This window comes from Larimichthys crocea, chromosome IX (genome assembly GCF_000972845.2).
Source record: "Larimichthys crocea isolate SSNF chromosome IX, L_crocea_2.0, whole genome shotgun sequence".
Lineage (NCBI taxonomy): Eukaryota > Metazoa > Chordata > Actinopteri > Sciaenidae > Larimichthys > Larimichthys crocea.
The window spans coordinates 2,147,082-2,173,367 of NC_040019.1; the positions used below are offsets into that span (position 1 = coordinate 2,147,082).

General features: G+C 42.6%; 2 protein-coding genes across 6 annotated transcripts; both read right to left on the bottom strand.

Moving 5' to 3' along the window:
- Window positions 1-48: 48 nt before the first annotated feature.
- zgc:162472 (transcription factor TFIIIB component B'' homolog) lies at window positions 49-14,385 on the bottom strand. 4 transcript variants are annotated; one of them, XM_027282125.1, is made up of 29 exons: window positions 14,259-14,385; window positions 11,430-11,641; window positions 10,705-11,341; window positions 10,521-10,624; window positions 10,329-10,394; window positions 10,023-10,208; window positions 9,769-9,902; window positions 9,583-9,677; window positions 9,420-9,474; window positions 9,177-9,311; window positions 8,887-9,093; window positions 8,708-8,771; window positions 8,412-8,613; window positions 8,238-8,332; window positions 7,706-8,096; window positions 7,379-7,513; window positions 7,054-7,090; window positions 6,850-6,963; window positions 4,705-6,754; window positions 4,015-4,599; window positions 3,759-3,919; window positions 3,425-3,675; window positions 2,482-2,551; window positions 2,204-2,357; window positions 1,975-2,117; window positions 1,785-1,880; window positions 1,441-1,699; window positions 1,053-1,359; window positions 49-960 (listed from the first exon to the last, which is right to left on the bottom strand). In XM_027282125.1, exons 2-29 carry the CDS (start codon window positions 11,633-11,635, stop codon window positions 844-846), a joined length of 7,056 nt encoding a protein of 2,351 aa, XP_027137926.1. In that variant the 5' UTR covers window positions 11,636-11,641; window positions 14,259-14,385; the 3' UTR covers window positions 49-843. The 4 variants fall into 4 exon arrangements, with proteins under 4 accessions (XP_027137926.1, XP_027137925.1, XP_027137924.1 ...); XM_027282124.1 differs by having other exon boundaries at window positions 1,975-2,114; window positions 4,015-6,754; XM_027282123.1 differs by having other exon boundaries at window positions 4,015-6,754.
- A 1,036-nt stretch (window positions 14,386-15,421) lies between these two features.
- dab2 (DAB adaptor protein 2) lies at window positions 15,422-23,723 on the bottom strand. 2 transcript variants are annotated; one of them, XM_010740381.3, is made up of 15 exons: window positions 23,494-23,723; window positions 20,569-20,867; window positions 20,334-20,473; window positions 20,063-20,161; window positions 19,839-19,970; window positions 19,664-19,747; window positions 19,355-19,381; window positions 19,221-19,268; window positions 19,065-19,127; window positions 17,723-18,346; window positions 17,055-17,184; window positions 16,301-16,948; window positions 16,032-16,192; window positions 15,843-15,935; window positions 15,422-15,751 (listed from the first exon to the last, which is right to left on the bottom strand). In XM_010740381.3, the coding sequence occupies exons 2-14, from the start codon at window positions 20,705-20,707 to the stop codon at window positions 15,861-15,863; spliced, it is 2,370 nt and encodes a 789-aa protein (XP_010738683.2). In that variant the 5' UTR covers window positions 20,708-20,867; window positions 23,494-23,723; the 3' UTR covers window positions 15,422-15,751; window positions 15,843-15,860. The 2 variants fall into 2 exon arrangements, with proteins under 2 accessions (XP_010738683.2, XP_010738687.2); XM_010740385.3 differs by lacking the exon at window positions 17,723-18,346 and having other exon boundaries at window positions 23,494-23,720.
- Between the last annotated feature and the right edge of the window lie 2,563 nt (window positions 23,724-26,286).

Genomic DNA, 26,286 nt, shown 5'->3' on the forward strand with positions numbered 1-26,286 from the left:
AGAATAAAGCAAACCAGCATCCACGTAGATGAAAGACTAAATCAAGTGTCGGTGGAAGAATATATTTTATTCAGATCTTACATAATCCCACATTTGAACTTTTAATAAACCAATGAAACTTAAGGTCGATAACACATGATGTGTTCTCATTTCAAGTATCAACCATAATAATCTGAACGCTGTGTGACAGTACAAGGACGAACAAACCTCTGCTCTGTATGGAGTCGGCTGCTACAATGCTACGAACTGAAATGAAAAGACAATTCCTTTTTTGGTAATACGAGCAGATTTGTTTCAGAATGTTTTGTTTAGAACATATTAAAAATTAGCACAACATTACACAAAAACAATTGTACATGATTGCAAGTAATCCAGTTTTTTTTTTTTTCCTGAAACCAATCTTGTGGTCTATGTTAACGGAACAGACGTGGGAAGAAAAGAAAAATCATAAACCAGTTTGTTATTGTACAATATTTACACGCTCGCATATCTTTAAACAACAAAACGAATGGATCCGAGGCTCGAAACATAATGAATACTTGGGGAAAAGCTGACACTTCTTTAAGTTAAACTGGTGATGTAGCAGTTGTTTTTAGTTATTTGAACTAATGGCTGTTTAAAAAAAAATTCAGTAAATTGAAACTACTGTACATATTCAAAGTGCTTGTGAAAGTGAAAATGCATGTCAGTATATTAAATTTAGCTTCAGTTAATTACATCTGACAGCAAAAACAACAAGAACAAAACAGTCTTAGTTATAAATTAACCTTTACAGACATAACTTAATACAACAGATCTTTAAAAGAAAAAAAAGTCTCCTCTCGCTCCTCCTCTCTATGGCTTTCATCCCTCCTCCACTTCTGTAAAAATGTCACTTAAGAAGTATTGAGACACGCTCATGGGCTCCTCCTCTTCCATAGAGCTGCTCTCCAGGCTGTCACTTTGCTGGGATGCTGAAACCTACAAACAAAAAGAAGAACAAAGGATGAGCTGCACTCATCTCTAATGTGGGTGCGTGCCTCCACCCCCATCCACCTGTGCGACCTCCTCACCTCAGCCGTCCATGGAGAAGTGCTCGGAGCCGGGTCTGAGCAGAGTCGGCCGTGCTCAGAGGTCTGTACGACGGCCGCCTCCGTTTGTGTCGGGGATGTGTTAGAGGGTGCCGAATGGGTTTCTTCCTCCGGTGGCGGCTGTGTTGGACCGGGTGTAGGAGAGCGGTTGTCTGATGGCGAGCGTACCTGTGCTCGGGCGGATCGTTTACCTGCAGCACGTGACGTTTTGGCCTTTGAAGCTGGTTTGTTCGGTGCAGAATCGCTTGTGATGCTCGTCTCAGAGACAGGATGTAAGCTTTTGGGTTTTCTGTAAAAAGCAATTTACATTTTATCACAAATGGTCGCTGAATGTGAAAATTGAGGATTTCTTTTCAGTTTTTTTTCTCACCTTTTCCGACTACTAGTCCCCCTCCTCCCTGTAGTCTGTGCTCCTGAGCTGCTATCCTCAGGGTCTTTCCCACCTGTCGGGATCTCCTTTTCCAAATCTGTGCGATCGCCGCTTTCTTTTTGTGGCTCATCGCTGAGCTCATCCATGACTTTTGGCTCCTCAGACGGTCCAGGAAGCTCTGAGTCCTGAGCTGGGGTTGACTCTGCTTCCTTGCTGGCTTGTCTCTTCCTTTGAGTTTTGGGCTTAACCTGCAGTTTGGCTGGTTCAAAGATAAAAAAAAAAAGATGTGTTCAGAGTGTTCAGAGTGTGTATGAGTGTGTGTTAGTGTTCATCTTATTGCATACCGGCTCTTCCTGGTCTCTGTTTTGAGGGAGGGGGTTCAGCCTCGTCATCATTCTCTGCAGCCTCTGCTAACATGGATGGCTGGACTGAAGAACTCTCTGTTGCACAGACACAAACAATCCACGTTTATCATTTCTCACACGACGTTAATCATTAGTTCAATTCAATGACAGAATAATGAAGTTACTATACCATGTGGATCCACTGGGTTCTCCACGATCGAATGCATCTGTGCAGCTGTGTCCGACCCAACGAGGCCTGTTTCACTACTCTCCTCCGTGGACGCAGGTACAGCGACATCAGAGAGAAGTCCATCTGCTGCTCCGAGATCACTGCTGAGGGGTGAGGAGTAAGACTTAAGACGCCAAATATAAGCCAGATCCACGCCTGCCAGCTGATAAAAAAAAAGGTGGGTACCAACCTCTGTTGCTGTACCGATGCATCTGTTGCAGGGAGATAAGAGAGGGGCTCAGACACGCTGTCCACCACCTCCCCTGATGGACAGACCGGGATTTCAGTCAAAGAGAGGATGAAAAACGGTTCATCTGGATCTGAAGGCACCTGATCCGACAGCACTGAGAGTGAGAGTGACAGAGGTTTTTTTTTTTTTCAGCTTTGACCATGGTGCGTGCGGTGTACAATAATTCATGATACAGCGTCGACTGATGCCGAGTGGAAGGTGACCTCTGACTGACTTACTGTCTGGAAATATTGTGAGACTTGGATGAATTTGGGTCACTTCTGTACCGGATGTTGATGCGTCCGGGGACTGCGAGTAGAATCAGAGACATTTGAGGATTAATCGTTAAATGTGGCGAGAGCTTCTGAGACCAACGCTGCCTTGTTAAGCGCTGCAGTGACTTTGTGCTACTTTTAAGTGTTCAGACTTCTGCTTGCTCGCCTAATAGTTTTCATGCACTCAATCACAACAACTGGATCGCTCTGTGAAGAAATTATCAACACCGGGTTGGGAATAAAAGCTAAGAAAGAAGCCAGTTCACTGAAGGGGTAAATTGAAATTGTCACACTTTTATATTGAATTTAGGCAGGCAGAACAGGCAAAAGCTATTGTTATGATGCGCACCGCAGTGTAATAACACAGTTTGAGTAATGTTATTGTTTGGCAAACAACTAACTGCAGCGGGGGTTGATGGGAGAGTAACGCTTCATACAGAAAACATCAGCGGGCTTTTCTGCAACCATTTAGTCTTTCTGTATAAAAATATAACGCTCATAAATCGAGCTTTTATTTCCTCGGGAAACATCGTGCCCGGCCATAGACAGAAGTTAAAGTGAGGCTTATAGGGAACCAATCTACATGTGGACGGTGTCATTATTCTATAGCCATTACACTGTGCAATCAACACTGACTGCATAATGACACATTAAAGCTCCAGAGTTCCCGATTTCCACTTTAAATTGAATCTAAATGTTTTGTTTCTCCATATTTTGCAACAATCTTTTCACATACACACTGCAACTCCTGAAATATCAGCTGGGGGTTACTGCTGTATGATATAACCTTGTTGGTTTGGCTAATATTAAGAAAACTTCTCAAGAATTCTTACACAGAAAGACACCGTCATGATACATGTAATGCTCATGATATTGCTCCTCCTGCACATGCTGATTAATACCTCACCTGTGTAGAATTGTCAGGTACTTGTGTCAAACATCCCAGAGAGGATCCAGCAACATCTGAAGGGGAGTCCTGTTGACTCAGTTGTTCAATCACTGGTGTTATGCAGGCCAGCGAGGACGCGGCATCATTTACAGGGGGGATAATGTGTTGCTCAACAGCTCCCTCTGCTGGTTCTTGGATGTCAGGTCGTATTTCAGACACAGGTTTGTGGGAAATCGAAGCATCCACATCTTCTGAGTGATTACCAGAAACTGTGGAGAAACAAAAACTGTAAGTGATCTGCTTTGCATTCTTTAAAGGTAACGGAGCTTTTATTTTTAAAAAGGTGTCAAACCTTCTTCCGCTTGTTTTATATTCTGGACTTGTTTGGGTTGTGGAGGTTGGCTGCTGCGTCCCAGATTGGGTTTGGGTTTAACAAGCCGGCCTCTACGAATCGGAGGAGCTTTTCTTGAGGACTCAGAAGAGTCTTTTGACTCTAACTTATGCTCATCAGTGCTGTAAGTGGAAAACAAACTCTGTTACAACAGAAACTATTAAAACAAACTGTAAAAAAAGACTTGTGTCTTTTTGCAGACAGAACTCACTCTTACCTTTGGGCAGCTGTTAAGTTAGTTTCAGTAGTTTGAGAACACTGTTGGACTACGGCTGGACTTTGTGCCTCAGAGTCATTCTCTGAACGTGGCTGTTGAGTTTTTTCTTTGGGATCTGCTGTGCACGGTGTATTAGCAGATTTAATGTTTGACTCTTTTGAACCGTCTTCTGATGGCAGGACATCTGAAATAGCAGCTGTTAGTTGGGTATTTGACTCAGTAGGTGTAATGGACGTGTCCTGTGAAGCAGGTCCAGCCTCCACCTTGTCCCCTGTAGATTCCCCTTCAGCTGTGGGTTTCTCAAGGCTCTTATTTTCAGGAACTGAGTCGGTCACCACAGACTGACTCTCAGAAACCGAAGATGTTGCTATGACGAAACCATCGGAGGACGTACCCACATCTTTTGTGTCGTCTTGTGACTTCTCTGACTCTGCAGGTCCTAAGTTTGTTGAGCTGAGAAGTTCGGTATGTAACAAAGAACTTGTTGATGTCAAGTGCTCACTGTCTTTTGTGTCGTCTGGTGACTTCTCTGACTCTGCAGGTCTTAACTTTGTTGAGCTGAGAAGTTCGGTATGTAACAAAGAACTTGTTGATGTCAAGTGCTCACTGTCTTTTGTGTCATCTTGTGACTTCTCTGACTCTGCAGGTCCTAACTTTGTTGAGCTGAGAAGTTCGGTATGTAACGAAGAACTTGTTGATGTCAAGTGCTCACTGTCTTTCGCTGCGAGTTTCAGTTCTGTTTGTGCATCGTTATTGTCCATGGCCTGTTGTACTGCGGTTACATTTGAAGAGGTGTCCATATGGCACTGTTCTAATGGTTTACTGACATCAGTTGTCTGTAGTTTTGTCTGCGAAATTCTAGTGGAGGATCCTAAATTGGGTTTGGGTTTGACCTTGGGAAAGCGTCGCCTTCTTTGAGGTACATTTTGTTCTGGGGCCTCTGAGCTTGAGTCTAGAGCACTTCCTTCTGTCCTGCAGCCTTCTGTTGAAGATAATTCCTCTGTGGGTTCATGAGTAGGGCATGATTTTAGTGATGGTACTGAAACTGAAGAAGGGGCAGTTGTTTGAATTTGGGATGGTTTTTCAGAAGAGGTGGTACTGCAAGTTGTCTGTGCTTCTGCTATTGTGCCGTCAGTGGTTTCAGACCTTAAAGGTGGGCTGGAGGGTTTCTCCATGAGCTGCATCTGTGTTTCAGTGTTTTTTGTGGTTTGAGGTCTGGACCGCACAGATCTTGTCTGTAGTAAGTTGGGTTTGGGTTTAACTTTCTGTAACTGACCTCTCCTTGTCTGGGAAGTAGATGCAACTTCATGCTCTTCTTTCTGACTGACAGGTAACTCTTTAACATGTGTAAAACATGGAGAAGGATGATCGCTGCTTGCTTGGACTGTGGCTGAGTCTATGTTTGGCCCAAGTTGTCCAACTTGTGATTCTGGTGAGTCAGATGTCAGCAAATTACTATCAGTGCTCTGGGCTTCCCCATCATGAGACATCAGTTTTTCTTCTGTTGACTCAGGTGGTGTCCTTGTGTCTCTAGAGGCTTGTTCCATACTAGATTGAAAGAAGTTTTGGTTTTCTGAGGCAATCTGATCTGATGTTGCTGCACTTGATTCTACCGGTCCAAGAACTCCGACATCTGTCTTTTTCTCCTCAGCTGAGGGTGTAAGAGTAGAACCTAAATCCAACAATGGTATCAAATCTGAAGTGGGACCAGTGATTTGACTGCAAGTTGGTTCTGCTTCAACCTCTGCTATTGTTTTTTCATGTAATTTGGGCTTTGGAGTTGGACTAGAGTCTTTCTCTATGGCGTCTTTTATGGTTTGGGGTTTAGAATGGACAGTTCTCGACGCATGTGCTAGGTTGGGTTTGGGTTTGACTTTCGGAAATCTGCTCCTCCTGGTCTGTCGGGTAGAAGTGTCTTCACTCTCTTCTTTCTGACTGACAGGTAAATCTTCTACAGGTGTAATGCATGAAGTAGGATGGTCACTACTCTGCTGAACTGGAGCTGAATCTATTATTGTCCCTTGCAAGCCTGTCTCAGATGGCACCAGATCACTACAACTACTCTTAGTTGTCCCAACAGGAGAGGTCAGCATTTTATCTGTGGACTCTCTGGTGGAGTTTCCGGTGCCCTGTTCCAAACTTTGGTTTGGACTTTGGTTTTCCAAGATACTCTGATCTGATGTCGCAGCAACAACAATCTGACTTCCAGATGGCTCTTCTGCAAGTTTAATTTCAACACAAGAAATGTCTTCTTTTGACAATTGTTGACTACTGTCTGCTGTCTTAGAGGTTTCATCAGCAGCTGATAGAGTCTCAGTGGTTTGAGAAAGGTCGGGAGCAACTGTGTGGCTCTCTACAACCGTCCTCTCTGTTGATGCCTCTGGTCGGGATTTTGCAGTCCGTGAGGACTGGCCTAGGTTAGGTTTTGGTTTCAACTTAGATAAGCGACCTCTCCTGGTTTGTGGAGAATTTGTCTTTGACCTCTCGGGAGTTGACTGCAATTGAGGGGTAGGGTCCATCTCAGGAGCAGTCCTCTGATCACTTGTTTCAAGAATAGGCATGTCAACGGTGTCTGTTGTGCTGTTTTGTGGCTCCACAGTGGCAACATTTTCTAATGTTTCTGTGACTACTTGACAAGAAATTGCAGACATGGCACTGTTTTCCTCTTGCACAGCAGGCTTTGGTGCAATCTCAACTTCTTGGTGTTGGCTTGTTTCATCCACAGTGACTGACGGTATCTCTGCAATTAAACACAACGGCACATTTTGAAATTTGCTGTAATCTAAAAGAAATAAAAATCAAGTTTCAATGTAAGGAATGACTTCTGTCTCAAACCTGTTGTGTGATCTTGTATGGCTGTTTCATTCTGAGTTGGCTGAGCGAGGTGAGCCAAGTTGCCGATGGTCAACAGGGTTTGAGCAGCCTCATTGTAGCTCTCATCCTCAGTTACTTAAACCAAAAAGAACCCCAATAATGAATACTTTGAGACCATCTCAATAAGGTTACATGAGTGCCACACAGAATACTTCTTCAACATACCTTCTGGGTGTTCTGAAGAAAGGAAGTCTATAACATCCTGCAAGGGAAACAAATATTTAAGCCATATCAAAAGCTTCAAATATAAGCCACACTACTTGTGAATACGGTAGCCCCAGTTACACTTCTTTGTCATTTTATAGACACAAAAATCTGGATGAAAATAAGGTTGTATTAAATCAATGGTGACCCTTTTATATATAAAACTATGCAGATAGATCACGCAGACTTTTTAAAATAGATCTCAGAAATTATATTAAAATTAGGAGTGTAACTGGGGATAAGGATTTAATTTCACTAGTGCTACATTTTAGAATAAGACACTTACGACCAGGAGGTCCAGCTGATGTTCACATGGTTCAACAGTGCCAGCCTCATTTTGTGCCAGCTCGCAAGAGGCATCAGGGCACATAGCATCTTGGGAGATGCCCAACACATCAGGCATATTGGCCAAGATATCAAGCTATGTGTGGGATTGGGAGGGGGGGAGTCAGAGTGAAGGGCTTGAATGATTTGAATGCAAAACCATGCACAAATAAAAACAAATGCAAAAAAAAAATAACACAAAAAATGATTGTTATAAGAATTATGCAAAAATAAAATAATGGGTGGAATGTATCTGTGCAAGACCTGATGGGGAAACAGTTTTTCATACCTCCTCCATAGTCTCTTCCACTTCTGAAATTACAGGACGTGGCGAGCGCAGGCTGGCGGGCACGAACGCAGGGGCAGTGCCGTCCTTACTGAAGCTGCACGCAGGGTGTTGCTCTTCCTCCACCTCTTCTTCCTCCCACTGCTTTTCGTTCTCCTCATCACTGTCTTCTGACTGAGAAGCCCTGAGGGTGACCAATTTGGGCTTTTTGGACTCTTGGGTTGATTGTAGCTTTGATGATCTTCCCCTCTTGGCTGTGCATTTGATTTTCGGCTTGGCAGCGACAGCGGTGGACCCCGCTGGTGAGGCAGGAGTGGTTTCAGATGCAGAGGAGTGTGCATCCTCTTTGGCAGGGTAAGTCAAGGGCTTGGTGGGTTTGGGCACTCTTCCATACCTAAAAAAAAAACGCAATTACAAACTGATGAACCACTCACTTATTATATCTGGAGTATTTTCTGTGGGAATTGGGAGTGGGAACGTTTCTAGATACACTGTTAAAATGGAAGTCATGAAATATACGAAAAACATTTTGTACCTGGTAGGTTTCGGAGGTTGAACGGTGGCATCCTCTTCCTCAGATGAAATGTCATCATTGTCTGACTTCCTCTTACTAGCTGCATCTTTACTTACCTATAAAGGATATTATAACTTTCAGTAAGGAAAAGTAGCAATGTGTAGAAAGATCTGATGATGAAACTGAAATAATAACCTGTTCCTTTGAGGCTCCGTCACTCACACTCTCGTCCCCTTTATCTGACACATCGTCTTTGGCCTTCGTAGAGGGTGGTGGGGCCTTTTTACCCCACTTCCGGCCTAAAGGCAGCAGTGGTTTTGGCGCTCTGCCTCGTGAGAGCTTAGCTGGCTTAATTGTGGTGTCCTTGGCTGCATCTACATCCTGCGTCTTTTCAGGCCTGATTATTAGGACGAAATAAGAGAGTTTAAATGACAACTGGAAATGCATGAAGAACACTTTTATCCAAAAGAACATTTTTAAAGTTTGATTACATGTCTGAATTTGCACGGTCCTCGGGAAGTGCTGCCTCTGCGTCTTCGGGTATGCAGACCTCATCTGAGCAAACACAAAACAAACTGAGCTACAACAATGAACAAGGGCCATGTAAAAAAAACTACGATGACTTTGAGAAAGAAGACAATTTTCCTTAAATAACTGAAAGCTCCTGTACCTTGTTCATTACTTTTTTCACCCGTTTTGTTTTTCTTGTCATCTGGTTCCTCAGTCGAGGCCGTCTTTCTTTTGCGTTTCCTCTTCGGCTTCGAAACAGGAGTTCCTCCCTCATTCTCCTTCTCCCCCTCCTCCAAGTCAGGCATTTCGTTCTCATCTTCCTCATCCTCCTCCTCCACATCACTCAGGTTCTTTGCTGCTTTTTTGCCTATAGAGGGAATAAGAACACATAAGGATTATTTGACTGAGACAAACTCGGGGAGAACCATTTTATATCTGTACCTCAGTTACCCTTTGACTTTTTCTTGTGCTTCCTGGGGGAGTTCTTGTCAGCGAGTGACTTGAGTTTCTTCCTGTTTTTCTGAACTTCTAGAATCTTCTCTAGCAGCTTAGAAAAATACTCTATATCCAGTTTGCGCCTTTCTCCTACGAGACAATGAGCAGCAAATGTTGCATCAAAAAATATAAAAGGGATAGCACAGGGAACATTAATCATTTAAAGTTATAAAACATTATGTCCTACTCAGTACTTACTGAAAGCTTTGTCAATCCTCCAGGCATTCTCTCGCTCTTCCTTTTTGAATTTGTTCTGAAAGTTTAAATCAATGCAGTTAACACGCATTGTGTTTTTAGGCAGGGGCGTTGCTTAATCATACCGTGTTTTATAAACATATGTATATCTGTATCCATCACTGACCTTTATCTCCGATCGAGCTCTGTGAGGAAACAGTTGACAAATCATGGAAAAGTCTGTCCCCACCATGCTAATTGCCAGGAAGAACATGTCTGTCTCTGGTGGAAAACAGCAAACAACCAAGATATGAACGAGGCATCGGAGCAAAATGTGTGCTCTAATCATTTTATGATTATCTATCAGTTATACCTTCACTGGACCAGGGTTTCGAATAGGTCCCTTTCCTGAAGCTCGAGTAAGTTGTAGTGGAGCCACGCTCAAAGATGGGGTCTCGATCCTGAGCCGGGTTTGGACCTTTGGCTCGCAGGACTTCCACTGTCAAGCTGAGAGACAGTTCAGAGGATATGATATCAATGTTTATGTTAAGAGGAAAAATCATCTCTGGGGGATGTTAGGGATGCATTTGTAGATGTTGTTAGTCAGTTTCTATCATGTCCACTGACCTCTCTTCATCAATGATCAGCGAGCCATCCTCTGCTACTTTGACCTGAGGAACCATGAGCGCTTCTTCATCCTCCTCTTCCTCTTCCTCTCCCTCTGCCACTGCTGCCGCCGCCACCGCCTCTTCCTCCTCTCTGGGGCTTCCAATTTTAGGGGGGGCTTTAGGTTCCTGTGCTCTCTCTGGTGACCTGTAGGGATTACAATGCAAACATAATGTAAGAGGAAGCTGGTATGCACGCATTATACAAACTACTGCTGATTGATGTCTACAGGAACGAGATTTTAGAAAGATGATGATATAAACGTACTCTTCTCTTCCTGGAGAAGGAGGGACCACAGTCTCATTCTCTGGAGCTGCATCTTCTAAACTAGATCTGGAAAATTGCAGTCACAGAAGGCAAGAAAACACAAACATGTTTGTCAAATAAGATCCAGAATAATCAATAGAAAACATTATCTCATGGGGTAAAGGTTTACTCAGTTGCAGAGGAGACTCTTACGTCATGGGGTTAGACACTGGTAGATAACGGATAAGGTCCCTCATGGTCATTTTGGCAGGATCTAAAGTAAACTCCTTCACACGTGACACAGCTTTCTTCTTTTTCTGTCAAATGATAACACGCATTTCATGTAATTAGTAGAGATAAATCTCATTAGCATGCAAGCAGTAAGTAGAAAGCTCACCTTCTCTTTGTGCATCTCCTCTCTGAGCAACTCTCTGAGCTTTCGTGCCTTTGCGAGCCTCTGTAAGTCTGATGGGTTATTCAGGAGTCTACTCAGAGAGAGCGCAGGAGGTGACAGTGAAAGCCCGTACTTGGAGGACACCAGAGTTTTGGCTTTCTCTGATAACTCAATAGCTTCTTTGTCTGGCAGAGATAGGGGGATTTTATCTGGTAGTCTGGAAGGAACGTCTTTAACTTCACAACCTGACGTGCTTTCTAACGGTTTGCTGCTGTCCTCTGGTAGATGGGTTTGGAGGTCTGGAGGAACAGCTGAAGGTCCTGAACTGTCAGAAGGGGTAAGGATGGGTTTAGGTTGCACTTTGAGCTGCTTGCTCTCTTCTGAAAGCCTCCGTCGCCTTGGGGACTGGAGTCCCTGAGGGGCCGGTGTAGTCTCAGTTTGGCCAGATGTCGTTGGCTTCTCATGGTCTGAGGCAGAGACTTCAATGGGAGTTTCGGAAACTGCCTTGGCGGGGGACTTTGGCGTCCGAGCAAGAGCGGAGGGGCGACCTGGGGCCACTTTGGGCTTGATAGCAAACCGCTTCCTCCTCTGGACTGCTGCCGAGGAGCTGGTACCTTCCCCATTTTGGTCATTACCATCCCTAAACATTCGAAAGAATAGTTGTTATACATAACAAAGTTAGCAGAAGTAAAATACAATACGGAGGCTGTTTATTGGTTGTTACTCACGCTGGGCCTGCAGGTTTTTCCGGTGTCCCAGCAGACTTGTTATCTGTCACAGCAGTAGCAGTGCTGCTCTCATTGGTGTCTTTGAGGGTCTCACTGGACTCCTGGCTCACTGAGGGGGCGTCCTGAGGTGCTGCTGCTGCTGCTGCTGTTGCTCTTCCTGCTGTCGCAACATTGGGCCGAATGCTAAATCTTGACCGTCGAAACATTTTGACCTGAAAAAACAAAACAAAACACACAGGAAGTCAAAGCTGACAACCAATTGAAACCAACTTTCTGCCAGGTGATTTAGATTCTTTGACTTTGAAGTAATTTAAAATACTCGGTTTGTGGTCAGTACAGAATAGAAAATATCAAACTTACACTTGCAATCATGTACTTTTATATCGCCTTTCTAGATGCACACTACATAGCTCATTCACCCATTCATTTGGGGTTCAGTATCTTGCCCAAGGACACTTCGACATGCAGACTGGAGGAGCCCGGGATCGAACTACGACAGCTGCCTTCAGTTTGCCACTCTATACACAAGCTCCACATGCTGTTCAATGTGTATATACTGTCACATCTACCTAACTCATGTTCATAAAGCAGCCTGCTACATAAACCATATTCATTTTAACATCCTTTGCTCTGCACTATTGTCTTATTCCTTCTATGAATGTTATTGTGGTCGATAGATAGATAGATAGATAGATAGATAGATATGTGTACACATGCATATTTTTATTTACTTATTTTCATTTTATTTATTTTATCTTGTGCGTGTAGTGCTTTTTTATTTATTTTATTTGACTTTATTGTTTTTTTTATCTTTCTATTGTATACTTCATGTTTTTATTGTGTTTCTTTTGTTTATTTATTGTGTTTTATCTTGTTGTGCAGCACTTTGTTGTACACATTTTTGACTTATGACTGTCTAGATTACTACTGTATTGGGTATCACATTATAGGAAATCTCGTCAGCTTTCATGTGGCATCTCTCATAATGCTCTATGACTAATGATAGTGAAGTTATGAGGCAAAATGTGGCAAAATGTCAGACTTTTTTTTTTTTTAAAGATGATTTTTTTGGCCTTTTATGCCTTTATTGATAGGACAGCTGAAGATAGACAGGAAGCAGGGGGCAGAGAGAGGGGGAGTGACACGCGGTACATCGGCCGTCCGATGCGGGATTCGAACCGGGGCCGGCTGCAGCAAGGACTAAAGCCTCCACACACGGGGCGGCTGCTTAACCCACTACGCTACTGACCACCCCAATGTACACATTGTTGCTTCAAAGACAACTATGACTGTCTAGATTACTACTGTATTGGGTATCACCTTATAGGAAATTTCGCCAGCTTTCATGTGGCACCTCTCATAATGCTCTATGACTAATGATAGTGAAGTTATGAGGCAAAATGTGGCAAAATGTCAGACTTTTTTTTTTTTTAAAGATGATTTTTTTGGCCTTTTATGCCTTTATTGATAGTACAGCTGAAGATAGACAGGAAGCAGAGAGAGGGGGAGTGACACGCGGTACATTAGCCGTCCGATGCGGGATTCGAACCGTGGCCAGCTGCAGCGAGGACTAAAGCCTCCACACACGGGGCGGCTGCTTAACCCACTACGCTACCGACCGCCCCCAATGTACACATTTTTGCTTTAAAGACAACTATGACTGTCTAGATTATGTATTATGTATTGGGTATCACCTTATAGGAAATTTCATCAGCTTTCATGTGGCACCTCTCATAATGCTCTATGACTAATGGTAGTGAAGTTAGAGAGGGGGAGTGACATGCGGTACATTAGCCGTCCGATGCCGGATTCAAACCCGGGGCCGGCTGCAGCGAGGACTAAAGCCTCCACACACGGGGCGGCTGCTTTTTTTTTAAAAGATTATTTTTTTGGCCTTTTATGCCTTTATTGATAGTACAGCTGAAGATAGACTGGAAGCAGAGAGAGGGGGAGTAACACGCAGTAAATGGCCGTCCGATGCGGGATTCGAACCAGGGCCAGCTGCAGCAAGGACTAAAGCCTCCACACACGGGGCGGCCGCTGTCTAGATTACTACTGTATTGGGTATCACCTTATAGGAAATTTAATCAGCTTTCATGTGGCACTTCTCATAACGCACTATGACTAATGGTAGTGAAGTTATGAGGCAAAATGTGGCCAAATGTTTGAATGATTCGAACCGGGGCCGGCTGCAGCGAGGACTAAAGCCTCCACACACGGGGCGGCTGCTTGGTAGTGAAGTTATGAGGCAAAAATGTGTCAAAATGTCAGACTTTTTTGACAAAAATAAACATTAAAACTTCATGGCTCATGAGGCAGGCATTCCCATGGTCCAAAATCTAAATAATTGTATATCTGGTCATTCCACAGCTTGGAGAATGGGAATGACAGCAATTGCCTTTAAAATAAAATAACAGAAAGGTTGGTTTTTTTTTTAACAGGTCTAATGCTACACTTTCCTCTGCTGCTGTAACAAGTACATTTCCCCATGGTGGGATGAATAAAGTATATTTAATCTAATGTAAAATGACTGTGATATGAATGTATTACTGCTGCAAAACCTGAAGAAACTGTCATGTTAAGTCCTGCAGCAGTGACACATTCATATTATTTGACAGAGGTGGAAACCGGAGACTTTAACCAGCAGAGGTTTGATCAGCAGAAACACAGAAACACAGAAAACAAACGTAAAAGTGCACAAAGCTTCGCATGTCAACACTTTTAGTACCTGAGTCTCCCGCACTTTAACCTGCCTTTGTGTTAATACAAACACGAGCTTTTATCATTTTATCACGTCCACGCGAGTTATTAACCTGTCAGGACACCTACCTGTTGAAGAAAAAGTCGCTTTCTGTCAGAAATGAGCTTTTCATTTGTCGACGACCGTCTGGCAAGTAGCGGACCCCATGCACACACACACTAATCCGCCATGTTTCTCATGACGCGTTATTTTCGTGGGAGGGGAGAAGAAGGGGGTTGTGGGAAATGTAGGCCAGTCGCTCAAGGAGCTGGATGAGGTAAGATCGTGGCAAGAATTGCCCTTTTTTCTCAACATTATTACCTATTTTGAATACAAAGAAAAGAAACTATGTGTTATTGTCAACCTTTATATTTTATTTGGGAAGTTTCACATCCATAAATGTACATTTTCAAGATTTATCTCCATCATTTAAGCTGTTTTTGATTGATTTGGTTGATTATTATTTTAAGTCTTTTAAGTTAATTACTAATAAGACATGTCTATCTATAATAAATATTCACTCACTAGATATTTTTAACCAATAACCTGTCACAACAGTTATAACTAGAACTTTATTTATATGTAAGAATACAAGTGTGTCACATCTAAGTTTTATTTCTGCTTTAGTTTTTATGCTTTTCCCTTTTGATCCTTACTATACTTACTTCCTTACTTTTGATCCTATACTTACTTACTATATCATGTAACTATGCTGGTGCTATGTTACTAATGTACAATGTGAACTAGTATGACTGAATTCTTTGTTTGTTTGTTCTTTCAATAAAGTTTGGAGTGCCCTTTTTTGCATTAGCACTGTTAGAAATGAACTAATGTGCAGTCTCCATTACTTTTGTAGTTAATTTTAATTCCTTCAGAGGGAGAGGGAGAGGAGCTTTTCTCTTGCATGAGTACTTTTAATAATAATAGTACATTTTGCCAATAATACTTTAATGTAGTTGTAAATAAAATTTAACCTGCATGAGTATTTTTACACTGTGGTGTTGCATCTGAAGATTTGGGTATTATTACTTGTTGTATTTCCGCTGTGCAGCCAGTCCTTTCTGAGTCAAGTGTTTTTTGTGGTTCATCCATGTCTAGGGATATTTCAAACCACCTACTGTGTGTCTAAAATATAACAGAACAAAGATAGAACTCAAACTTTTACATCCTGAATCATGGAGTATATCTGTTTCACTCCAAACTGTTGATTCACTAACCCCCGTCTAAAAAAGACCAAGGACTTGTCAACATCTTGCAGCGTTATCATTGAATTATTTTATTTCTTCAATACAGACAGCATCAGCAGTGAACCTCTTTGGACGTGCCTTCTTTCACACACCACATTTCTTTCTTCAGCAGATCATGACATAACATTTACTTCTTAGATCAGTGGTCTTGAGAAAAAAAAAAGGAACTACTGATTGGACAGAAAAGAAACAACATCAGAGGTGGAGGTGTAAAAGAAGGGTGGGTCGGGGACAAGAGTCAGAAAAGTTCATAATTTGGATTGTCTTGCGCGCGCTGTAGCAGCTCGTCCCAAAGGTGTTATTTGATGTAAAGATCTCCATTCACTCCATTTCAACTGTCAGAGCAGAGGGAAGAGAAAAAAAATTAAAATAATGTTCATTCTGTATATATAAATACAGTTAAGAAACAAATACATACATACTTACTTATAGACAAAGTTATGGTCAAGCAAAGGGATTTCCAAAAGGATCCCCAAAAGCAGCTGTTGAACCAGAAGTCTGACCAACAGCAGTCGTCTGCTGCAAGATCAAGAGAGAAAAGTCCAGAATTAAGAATTAAAAAATGATTATGATACTTCCTGTGTTGTAAATATATGCCTGTGTGAATCTCCGTACCATGGCTACAGGCGGCGCTCCAAACGGACTGGAATTTGGGGCCCCAAATGCTTTATCAAACATGTCCTGGTTGTTTGCCTGATTGTTTGCGGTGGGGGCAGAACCGAAGGCAGCATTGAGGAGGCCAGGGTTAAAGCTTGGAGCTGCAGCTGGTGCAGGAGCTGTACGACAACAGAGGACACCATCAGTGACAAGTTTCACAGTAATATACACAACAACTTGCAAAATATTGACTATGTACACTATGGTGCCTTCTACAGCTGGTTTACCGTTAACAGCTGCTGACATTTGATTGATATCAAAGTCATCGTGGTCTGCAGTATCCTGAGCCAGGCCCACTTTGTTGGAAAAGTACTGATCAAATGCTCCAGATTCGTTACTACTGCCGGCTGCAGCGGGGTTGGCCCCTTGCTCCCCTTTCCTCGCCGGGATGGCAGGGGGTTTGGCAATCTGGAAATCCTTGAACATGTCCTTTCCCATCTTCTTCTCTTTATCTCCAAGGGGGTCCAAAGCTGTGAAGGCACTGTTCTCTACCTTTGGTTGGGCCTCCTTAGCAGGCGGCCTAGGGGGAGGGCGTGAGGGACCGTGCTGGTCACCCATTGCAGGGAACGCACCAGGATGGAAAGGATTGGTCATGGCGGGCTGACCCCAGCCTGGAGTAGCAGCTTGCCCAGGTGGTGGAGGGAAGATGTGAGGTGGGGATAAAGGTGGGTTGCTAAACTGAGGTGGCAACTGCTGGCCCCAGGCTGTGGGTGGTATGGGTAGACCGCCAAAGGCAGATGGCTGTGGGTAGTTGAACCCAGGGACTGGAGCTGTCACTCCTGGCATGTGGAACATAGTGGGTGCAGCAGGAGAGGCTCCCCACATGGTTACAGCAGGGATAGTTGTGGTAGCTGGAGGACCCAAATGAAGATTCCCTGAATATAAAAAAAAGAGTTATGAAAGTTTAGGGAATGAAAAGCCAAAAAAGACAAATGACATTTTAATGTATGAGTAACACAAAGTTTCCCTCTTGTGTATTACCCAGAGCAGCTATGGATGATGGAGCGGAGTTGGCAGGTGCACTGTTGAAAAGATCACCTGAAGCAGATGATGCTTCAGACTGAGCAGGAGCTGCAAAGAGGTCTGCTCCAAACAGGTCACTTGCTGTGGACTATTCCCAGAAAATCAAGTTAAAATCGGAAATATATTTGCACCACATTGACATCATTTTATACATGCTGTACTTAGAAATTAAGATTTGTAACTTTTTCTAACTAATTATTTTCATACAGTAACCTGAACACATGCATGCTTTGCCACTTACCCGTGCTTTTATCACTGAAGCATGAATGTTAGAAAATAGATTGAGAGCAGAGATGACAAAGGATAGATTTGATTCAGCAGCACAGTCAAAGTGTAACTTACTCAGGCCAGACAAAGAAGCACGTGACCACCAGTGCATGCATAAAGACAAAACAGATCCAAACAACAAGCCCTTAACTGCAGACCTTAATTATAGACCTTGCATCTTATCTTAACCAAGTGCATCCTTTTACAGATCCGGGCAGACACCAACGCATACCAACCCAAAATGCTCAGAAAGGGAGGTGTTAGCAGACTTATTATGCTCCAGAAAATGTGCATAAATCCCATTTTTAGGCATCACACATGCAACTCTTGATGTAATTCATCCGGCTATGGAATTTCACCTTTGCACTCCTTCGACCTCGTCCGGCCTTAGAGCTCTGTGGAGGCGGATTTATGACTACTGAATCCTTGCTATGAGTCACTGGGGGTTGTGGGTGATGAGTAATGCCGTTAGAGACAGGGCCAGTTTTCAATGATGAGTCAAAAAACGGGTTTTTGGTTGAGAGAACCGGTCCGGATTCATTCCCGTCCATCATGGTAATTGTGTTGCCCTGAGTTATTTTGCCCCCTAGTGGCCACTGTCCGTTACTGAGAGCGAGGATCATGGTCTTACTTGACAAACCATTTATCTGCTGACTGAGATGTTCAGAGTCTCCATTCAAACCACCATTAATAAATGTCTTACTAGTGTTGCCAGCAATGCTGTTTAGGTGATTAGTGGTGGCGAGGGAGATGTGCGAATTATCGGGTGCCGACTGAGTGGGTGATTTAGAAAGGGGGTCATCTCTGAAAGGGTCAGTGTCTGGAGTTGGAAAGTAGCCAAATGTCGAGGAAAAGGGATTCTCTGTCTGGGAAGATGCCCTACGGTCAGGGGCACAGGACGTTACAAAGGAGTTTCCCTTTATGCAATTCTGATTGCTGTCAACTTCAGCAGAAAAGTCCAGCAAGAGAATATCATTAGAGTCCTGGTTAACATGAGAGGAACAGTGGGGGGGAGAGAAAACAAAAGAATCATGAATCAGTTCTGCAGAAGAAGAAAAAACACGTGTTAACAAAAAATGAAAAATAAATCACATGGTGTGAGAAGACGACATGACATGGTGTGAGTATTTAAAGCTGCTACCTCAAAATGTCACTTTTTTAACAGTCTAGAGTTCAATTTCCAACGAAGTTGTTTATTAATCCTTACTTGTTTTGGATGAAATATGCTGAAGTCAGCACTAGCTCGCTGGCCTGAAACTCTGACCCAGCGTCGGTGATGTAAAACCAGCACAAGACTGCAGGTGTCACCACAGTCAACACAAATGTTCATCGATTCTACCCGTAGCAGCTTTAAATGTTTGATGAACAACAACGAGATTGGTATACACAAAGGGATGAGCTCAATTCTTCAAAGACCTTTTTGATTTAGGTCTAAAATCCACAAGTCAGAAAAATCTGACACTCAAAATGATCAGTTGACCTTTTTAGAATTGAGTTCACACATGTTGAAGTTGTTTAGTGGATCCAAGGTTTTCTTACAGATCAGATCTTTTGTTTTTCAGAAAAACAATACAGAATGAAAGTCTCCTATATTCTACTTAAAAAAAGTATACACTGTAAATACCCAGCTTACGTCACTGACTAAGTGCCACTATGTTGCCCAGATAAAGGGAACATTTTACACTATGGCACCACACTTACATTTGGAGCCTGGATGTCTGGAGGGGTCGACATGGCTCCAAAAAGGTCATGCTGCTCCACTGGCTGGATGTCAGAAAGAAACATACTGTATTTATTCAGCTTCTAAAAAATCTGTGGTATTTTATTTCATGTTCAAACAGCAGAAATCCTTCTTACTTGGGTAGTTTTTGCTTCATCCATACTTAGCAAGGCATCGCCTCCATTCTGAAAAACAACACAGAAAAAGCGGATGGTTGAGGAGTGAGCTAGAGGAACTAATTTGGAGAAAACAACTTTGTCCAAGAGCTTACCTCAACTACAGTGCCGCCATTTTCGCCCTGTAAACACAGGCAGACTGTTAATGGTTATACTTGTTTTCTTAATAAAGCCGAGCCGTGTGTCATTTCACATCATTTCAATGGAATGTCTGAAGATGTGATTCATTGAAAGAACACAGAGAGGCAGTGTTGACACTCGAGAGGTACATACAGTGCGTACCCTGCCAACGCTCCCAGATGGCCGCACCAAAATGCTTTTCTTTCAGAAAGAAAATGTTTTCGCTCTCCAACTTTCTTTGGAGAGAAAAAAAAAATTGTTCCAGTTTAAAGTGAACCAGTTACCTTCTGTGGAGCCTCAGCCTCCTTCTTCCTCAAGTTGAAGATGACCTGGAACAGATCTTTCAGATCAACGACGAGGGGCTCTGCCTGTGTGGCGACAGAAAGGCGACACATTTTTTCATTTTGGGTCTATTCGTCTTTACAGGATCTACTCATGTGAAAGAGGCCAAAGTGTTACCTGCTGCGCGGTCTTGATGGCGAAAAACTGATGCTGCCCTTCTGCTCCGCACACGTATCCGAACGCCCTGTTATCTGTGACGTCTCTGGCGATGAAGGAGATCTTGTTCACCACGTGCTCGTGTTCGATCACCTGAGTTACGAGCACAAGCGAGTTTTTTAATCAGCAGGCCCCAACATGATCAGCTGAACTACACAGAGTGACGTGACAGTGATGGAACTCACTCCTGATCTCTCGTCAATGATCTTGATGCCCGACATGGAAATGTTGATCCAGATCCTCTGTTTGTGTTTGCCCTGGGACCGAGCAGCTACTGCCATACCCTGGTGTGAGATAAATATTACATACTGTGCTGTTTTTTCCATCTTTTCTAAGAAAACACGCCCTCTGCTCTGAGGACACGTCTACAGCAAAGAGGTAAAGTGATATTCCCTTAATATATTTCATGAATTGTAAACATAGCAGGGCACGGTCAAAGATCCCGTGCTGCTTTACCTTAAGTTTCATCATAGAGTCCTGGCACATCTTGTCTCCTCTGGCCTCTGGGACGTCATCAATGCCAATCAGCTTAGCCTTGTACCTCACGCCATCTCCTTGAAACCTGGCCAGCAGGTACTCATCTGTCTTTTCTGGTACTGAAAAAAAACCACACACAGCAACAACACTATGATTCCTACACTTTGCTGGCACGATCATAATCATCATCGCCATGTCATTTCCGGGCACTCACCTTTCTTCTTTTCTTTCTTGAATGGGACCTTGGATGTGGCAGGGGACGCGGGAGGGGTGTTGGAGGTCGAGGCTGTAGTCGGGGACGCTGCGCTGGGATCAGCCGCGACGGGAGCGCTGTTCACCACCTCAGCGGACATGGTGCCGAGTGAGCCTCGCCGGACGAGCAGACGGTCGGTGGTGGGGGGGGCGGGGTGGGAGGATAACGCAGACGGCAGCAGCTCCGTGTTTCAGGGGGCAGCGAGGTCAAACCGAGCAGATGACTCCTCAACACCCACACATGGTTTTCTTGTTATTTGTCTGGACACAGAAAAAGTGAAGTGGTGAGCGAGAAAAAAAAAAAAAAAGGAGAAGGGGATGTCATGCAAATACACACTGCTTCCTGGTGAAACTGCAAAGACACTGGATTGTAAAAGGGGCTGCAATTAGAATACTTTATCACCGCTGGAAAGGTTTGGAAGTAGCTACTGAAAAGATTTTTGCATGCAACATCACATTCTTTTAACAATGCACATTTACAACCATCTGACAGTGAGGCATCAGAGGACACATGACCCATAAAGCATGAGTCTCATAAGAAAACACCCTGCTTCACTCATGCTGGGTCAGATGTTCAGCCCTGTAAAAGGGAGTAAATTATCCTCAAGTTCCTGCACCTCTTAAATCTGTTGCTCTTCAGCTATTTAGCTCCACGTTTGCTCAAGAAGAATCGTGTAAGACGAATAACCCAGGCAGCAGTAGAACTGCACAGATGGACAAAGAAAAGCACATTCTGTAATCATACTGTCACATCATGTGATTTGTCAGACCCATAAAAATCCCATCCAAAAGAAAAAAAGAAATAAATAAAGAAATCGGCAAGCTGCGCTAACCGTGGCTCAGAGGAAACACGCCAGTCATACGCATCTGCACATCATCATCAAAAACATCTACGCCGGTTTGTCTGCCAACACACTGAGGATCAGTCATGAATACCTCTGCATTTGCTGTGCGGGAAACACAAGGCCAAGTCACATGAGGCAACGTTACAGTGGACTGCAGCAGACAAACACAGCAGCACCGACTTCTCCTCAACTCTGTTAGACACTTTAATCTTATTTTATCACCATTTAGTCACTTCATTTACTGAACAATCACTCCAAAGTGGTGACAAGCCAGACAAAAAAAGAGAAAGGTCTCCTGCTCTGCACAACCACTGGAACTCAAACAAACACAAACATGACTCTGTGTGAGACATACATACCTTTAGGACCAGTTCCAGAGGCTACACTGGCTGGAATACGGGCGGAAAGAGGCTGTGAATACTGTAGGACGGACCAAAGGTTGAAAGTGGGCAAAGGTTGAGCAATTACCTGAGGTTAATCTTACTCTAGCAGAGCAAAAGATCCCGTGATGCCCAGCTAAGCAATTACAAATGGAAATTGGAGTCTTTGGAATGATCATTTACCCGAAGCGCTTTTTAAACTACATCTAATATAGTGATAATGTTGAATCAGGGTAAAATGAACAATCCATATGCACCTGTGTGATCCTGCAAAATAAAAAAATAAAAAACACACAGTCCGAGGTATTGTTTATAATTAAAATCAATCAGGCAGGAAATTTGCTTCATAAAAAGGAAATGAGGGCTGTAGAAGATTAGATAACAGGTGGGAACTAAAGGGCGTCCAAGTTTGCGTGACCTATCACCTCTCTTTGAATCCAATGTGAGCACATCAGAGATTCAACACAGGCCGAACACCTACTCAGAACAGAGGGCGCAAAGATGGATTTTAAATTGAGCAGAGTTTTCTCATTAACAGCATCACAAGAGTCACTGTAGAGCTATAAAACAATAAAAAAAAAAGTTTATGCACTAGTGTCAGTCTCCACGTCGAGGAAACAAGCCTGGTAAGCTCATACGTTTGTTTTCCCGTGGTGACATTTAAAGTCCTGCAAGGCCCAGAGTCACACATGCTGTTTACGCTGCTGTCCGAAGAAGCGTAAGAAAAACAAGACCCACGCCTAAACACTCGCTGATGCTCCATTTACACGAGCGTGACACATGACCGCACTTGTCCAGCAACTTACAGTGGTGTCAGAGTCTAATAAAAAAGGGTGAAATGTCAGCTGTTCATTGTAGACTTGAGTTAAAGGATTACATTTTAACAACAACAACAGAAAAAAAAGGTTAGTCAGGATTACCAGGTGAAAGAGGAGGAGGGGAAGAAGAAGAAGAAGAAGAATCTGTAGCTTTTTACAGCATCCACCAGTGACACAACACGAGCAACAGTTGGCCCACTGTGCGAATTCATTTCTGTCAGCAGAATAACTGCAGCGCAAGAGCAGAAATGTCACAATCCCTGGTCCGTCAGGAAACGTAAACTAGTGCACATCTGGAGGAAATCAGAGGGAATGACTCAGTCTGCAAGTGAATGAGATGGTGAAATACCACAGGCCCACTGTGAACACAAAGGGCATGCACAACACTTTCAGACAAAATGAGAATTTGTTTTAGCATTAAAAGAAAAACAGACACATTTAAGCAACTTATTCAAAAATCATACATTTAAAAAAGGGCTGAACATTTGTTTGTCGGTTGGGTTTCCGGATAGTTTTCTAAAAGAAAAGAAGAAACTTGAAGGAAGAAAAGTGATTTATATTGTTTGTTATCCCAACAGCTCAGACAGAAATAAAAACCACAGAGTGAGTCACACACACTGAATGCTGAAAAGTTTTTACCTCCCAGTGTGGTTCACTTTTTCCTGCATTTAATGAAAAACAACTTTTTAACTTTGTTTGACTCACTGCAGCCTCTGTGATGCTTTTTATAGACGAACTTTGTAACCAATAGTAAAAAACAAACATAAAAACCGACTACCTGTAGTCCTCTGGTAGATCCTTAATTAATGCATGGATGGAAAATGTTAACAACACAGTGACCTACCTGTTTGAAAGCGCGCAGTAAGGATCCAGTTGGAGAAACAGTGGATTTTTGGTTTTTCCCCTGATGCCTCCGCGGCTCCGGCGCAAAATGAGTAAAAAAAAAAACCAAACACAGCTTCGGGAAAACGAGCAGGAGTCAGATGTTTTCCGCTAAATGCCGTGGACAGAAAGGAGAGACTGCTGCAAACTCCCAGTTTAACCCTTCCCTGACTGACAGCAGGCTCGACTCACTGCGGATCTCTGCTGGAGGAGGGGGCGGGCTCTACACGTGAAAGAAAATATCACCATCACCGTCATGCAAATGAAGATTTACATAGGCCTACGGTAAGTGGGTCAGGGAAATAGATCTGATTACACATGATCCATATATATATATTTATTTATTTTTATTTAAAACATCAAGTGTGGTCTGATTATGACAAAAAAAGAGAGATTTAAGTTTATGTGTAAGTTTAAGGAAGCTATAATCTATATTTTTTAACAAATGATCATGTGAAACAGGTTAATTGGTTTAATTAAAGAGCTTCTTTCAGCTTATTGTTTTGCTTTTAGGCCCTGCAACTTTAATATTACTGCTTGGTTCACTCCCAACATTTTCATGGTGCCATTTTTGGTAGTAGCTGGCAGTTTAGAGAGAAAAAATAAGGCCAAAAAAAGCCACTGTATGCGACACGTCCAGCACCAAACAATACACCTTCATTCTGCTGCAATGGCCACAAGAAGAGACCAAGATCAGACAGCATACAGCCTACTGAGGTAGCTAATATTCACCAAACTTCTTTAGGTGATGGCCTAATCTCAGTAATCATATTGCAGATTTAGATACTGCTGCGTGTCCTCTTGTGAACTTTGCGGATGGACTCTTTGTGGTTTATATATATTATATCTATTCTAATATATATATATCTATATTATATTATTCTATATATCTTATATATATATTTAATGTTCATTTATAAAATGCTATGTTCGTTGGAAGAACTTTGCACCTGTTGGTTCATGTACATGTGGTTAAACCTCGACCTGAACTCTCCTGTCCTTCTTTTGAGTTTTCTGTGCCACACAGGTGTTTGCTCTATAACTACAGAGTGTTCTGAATATGTAAACAGGCAACAATTTGCCACCATATCAACTTAAATAGGTGATAATATGTCAACGTTCTCTTCACAGCCTGTTTCTGCTGCCACCAAGTGCCCAAAAATATGTTATTGCACCTTTAATTTTCTAAAATAATGACCTCTAAAGTTACTAGCTTTTTCATTGTCATTGTTATTTAAAGCAGTGGCTAGAGAATGGCAAAGGCTTGGCTGAGATAAAACATAGATTCCTTGTTGTTTTGTGGCAAGAACTTGTTTCCTGGTGGTCCACAGCTCATTCATATAATATAAACCTTCTGTACACTGAGAATCATGTGATAAAATGTAGAAGAAGTGAGGGGAAAGAGGAGTCCAAACCAAAGAGGAAAGTTCCAATGTTGCAAACACAGCACAATTTTCTGAAAGACCAGGCACTGCATTTCCTTTGCCATGCACTGGTGTTACTGCAATTACAGTAAACTGCTGTCTGAAAACAGGTCATCAACTTCCTCAGAATAAATGTCTATTTTGCTTTAGATACCATATAGTGATTGAGCCATGTAATGACAGTTTTTATATTTGCTGTTCTAAGCACTGAGTGCCAGCTATGATATTCCCAGGAAGAAAATCCTCAAGCCACACAGGAAGTGCTTTGTTTTATGTTTGCACAAGCATCAATAGATGTTTGTTTGGGATAATTACGAGAAGAACCAGGTAGTTAGTACAGCCAAAAAGACAAAGAGGTCCAGCTTCTTCAATGCAAAAACCAAAGAAATAGAAACAAATTATCGGGAAAGAAAATCATCCATTGGTATACCTACAAAAACTAGAGTAAACATCAACAGTGAGATCTGCACTAACATGAGGAGTGATGTCAATGTGGCTGTTTTCCTGTACGCTGGTAGGTTTCACTTCTGTAATTTCGTGTGTTTTTATTACTATGGTGAGCAGGCTCTTAACAGTTATAATTTACATGTCAGACAACTTTCAAATGACTGATGGCAGCTTAAACAGCAGATAAACATCCCACAGCTGGGCGCGTCAATGAAAGGATGGCCTACCAGCACCATTGGTTGAGATAATGTTTTCCTTCCTACAGCTTATTGGTACAAATACAAAAAAATCCTTTTCTATATTTCGGATCAATTCCAATGTATGGGAAGAGGTGTTGGAGCAACATGTATTAATGTTGAGTGTTTGATAAGAAATCCAAACATTCCTGCACTTATATTTAAAACTATAAGCACCGTTTGACAAGACAATGAGTGTGTGAGAAAATGTTTTTCGATGCCCAAACTTCGTGAGCAAACACTTGTATTGTGTTATTAAGTTGCAAATGGCTACTAGGATCCCAAGTTCCCAAGTTCCAGCGTGAAAGATTTAGTGTTCATTATCAGTATCGCCTGAAATGAGCCATTGTTAAGGTTTTGTTACCTAGGATGAGTCCACAGAGTCCACAGGTGGATAAACTAAACCTTGGTGTTTTCATGGTGTTTGTGGCCACTGTAGTTTCTCCTTCACTCTAGAAAGGAGATGGCAAAGCGAAGGGGTCGCAATTAACAACTATACCGCCGCTAAAACGTGAACACTGGACCTTTAGTTGACTGACTTCCTGTGCAAGGTGCCACTCTTGACAGCAGTGCTTAAATTATGAAAAGTAAGCCTACATATTTAGAGCATTTTTACCACAGTATAAATAAAACTTCTTCTTTTTTTTT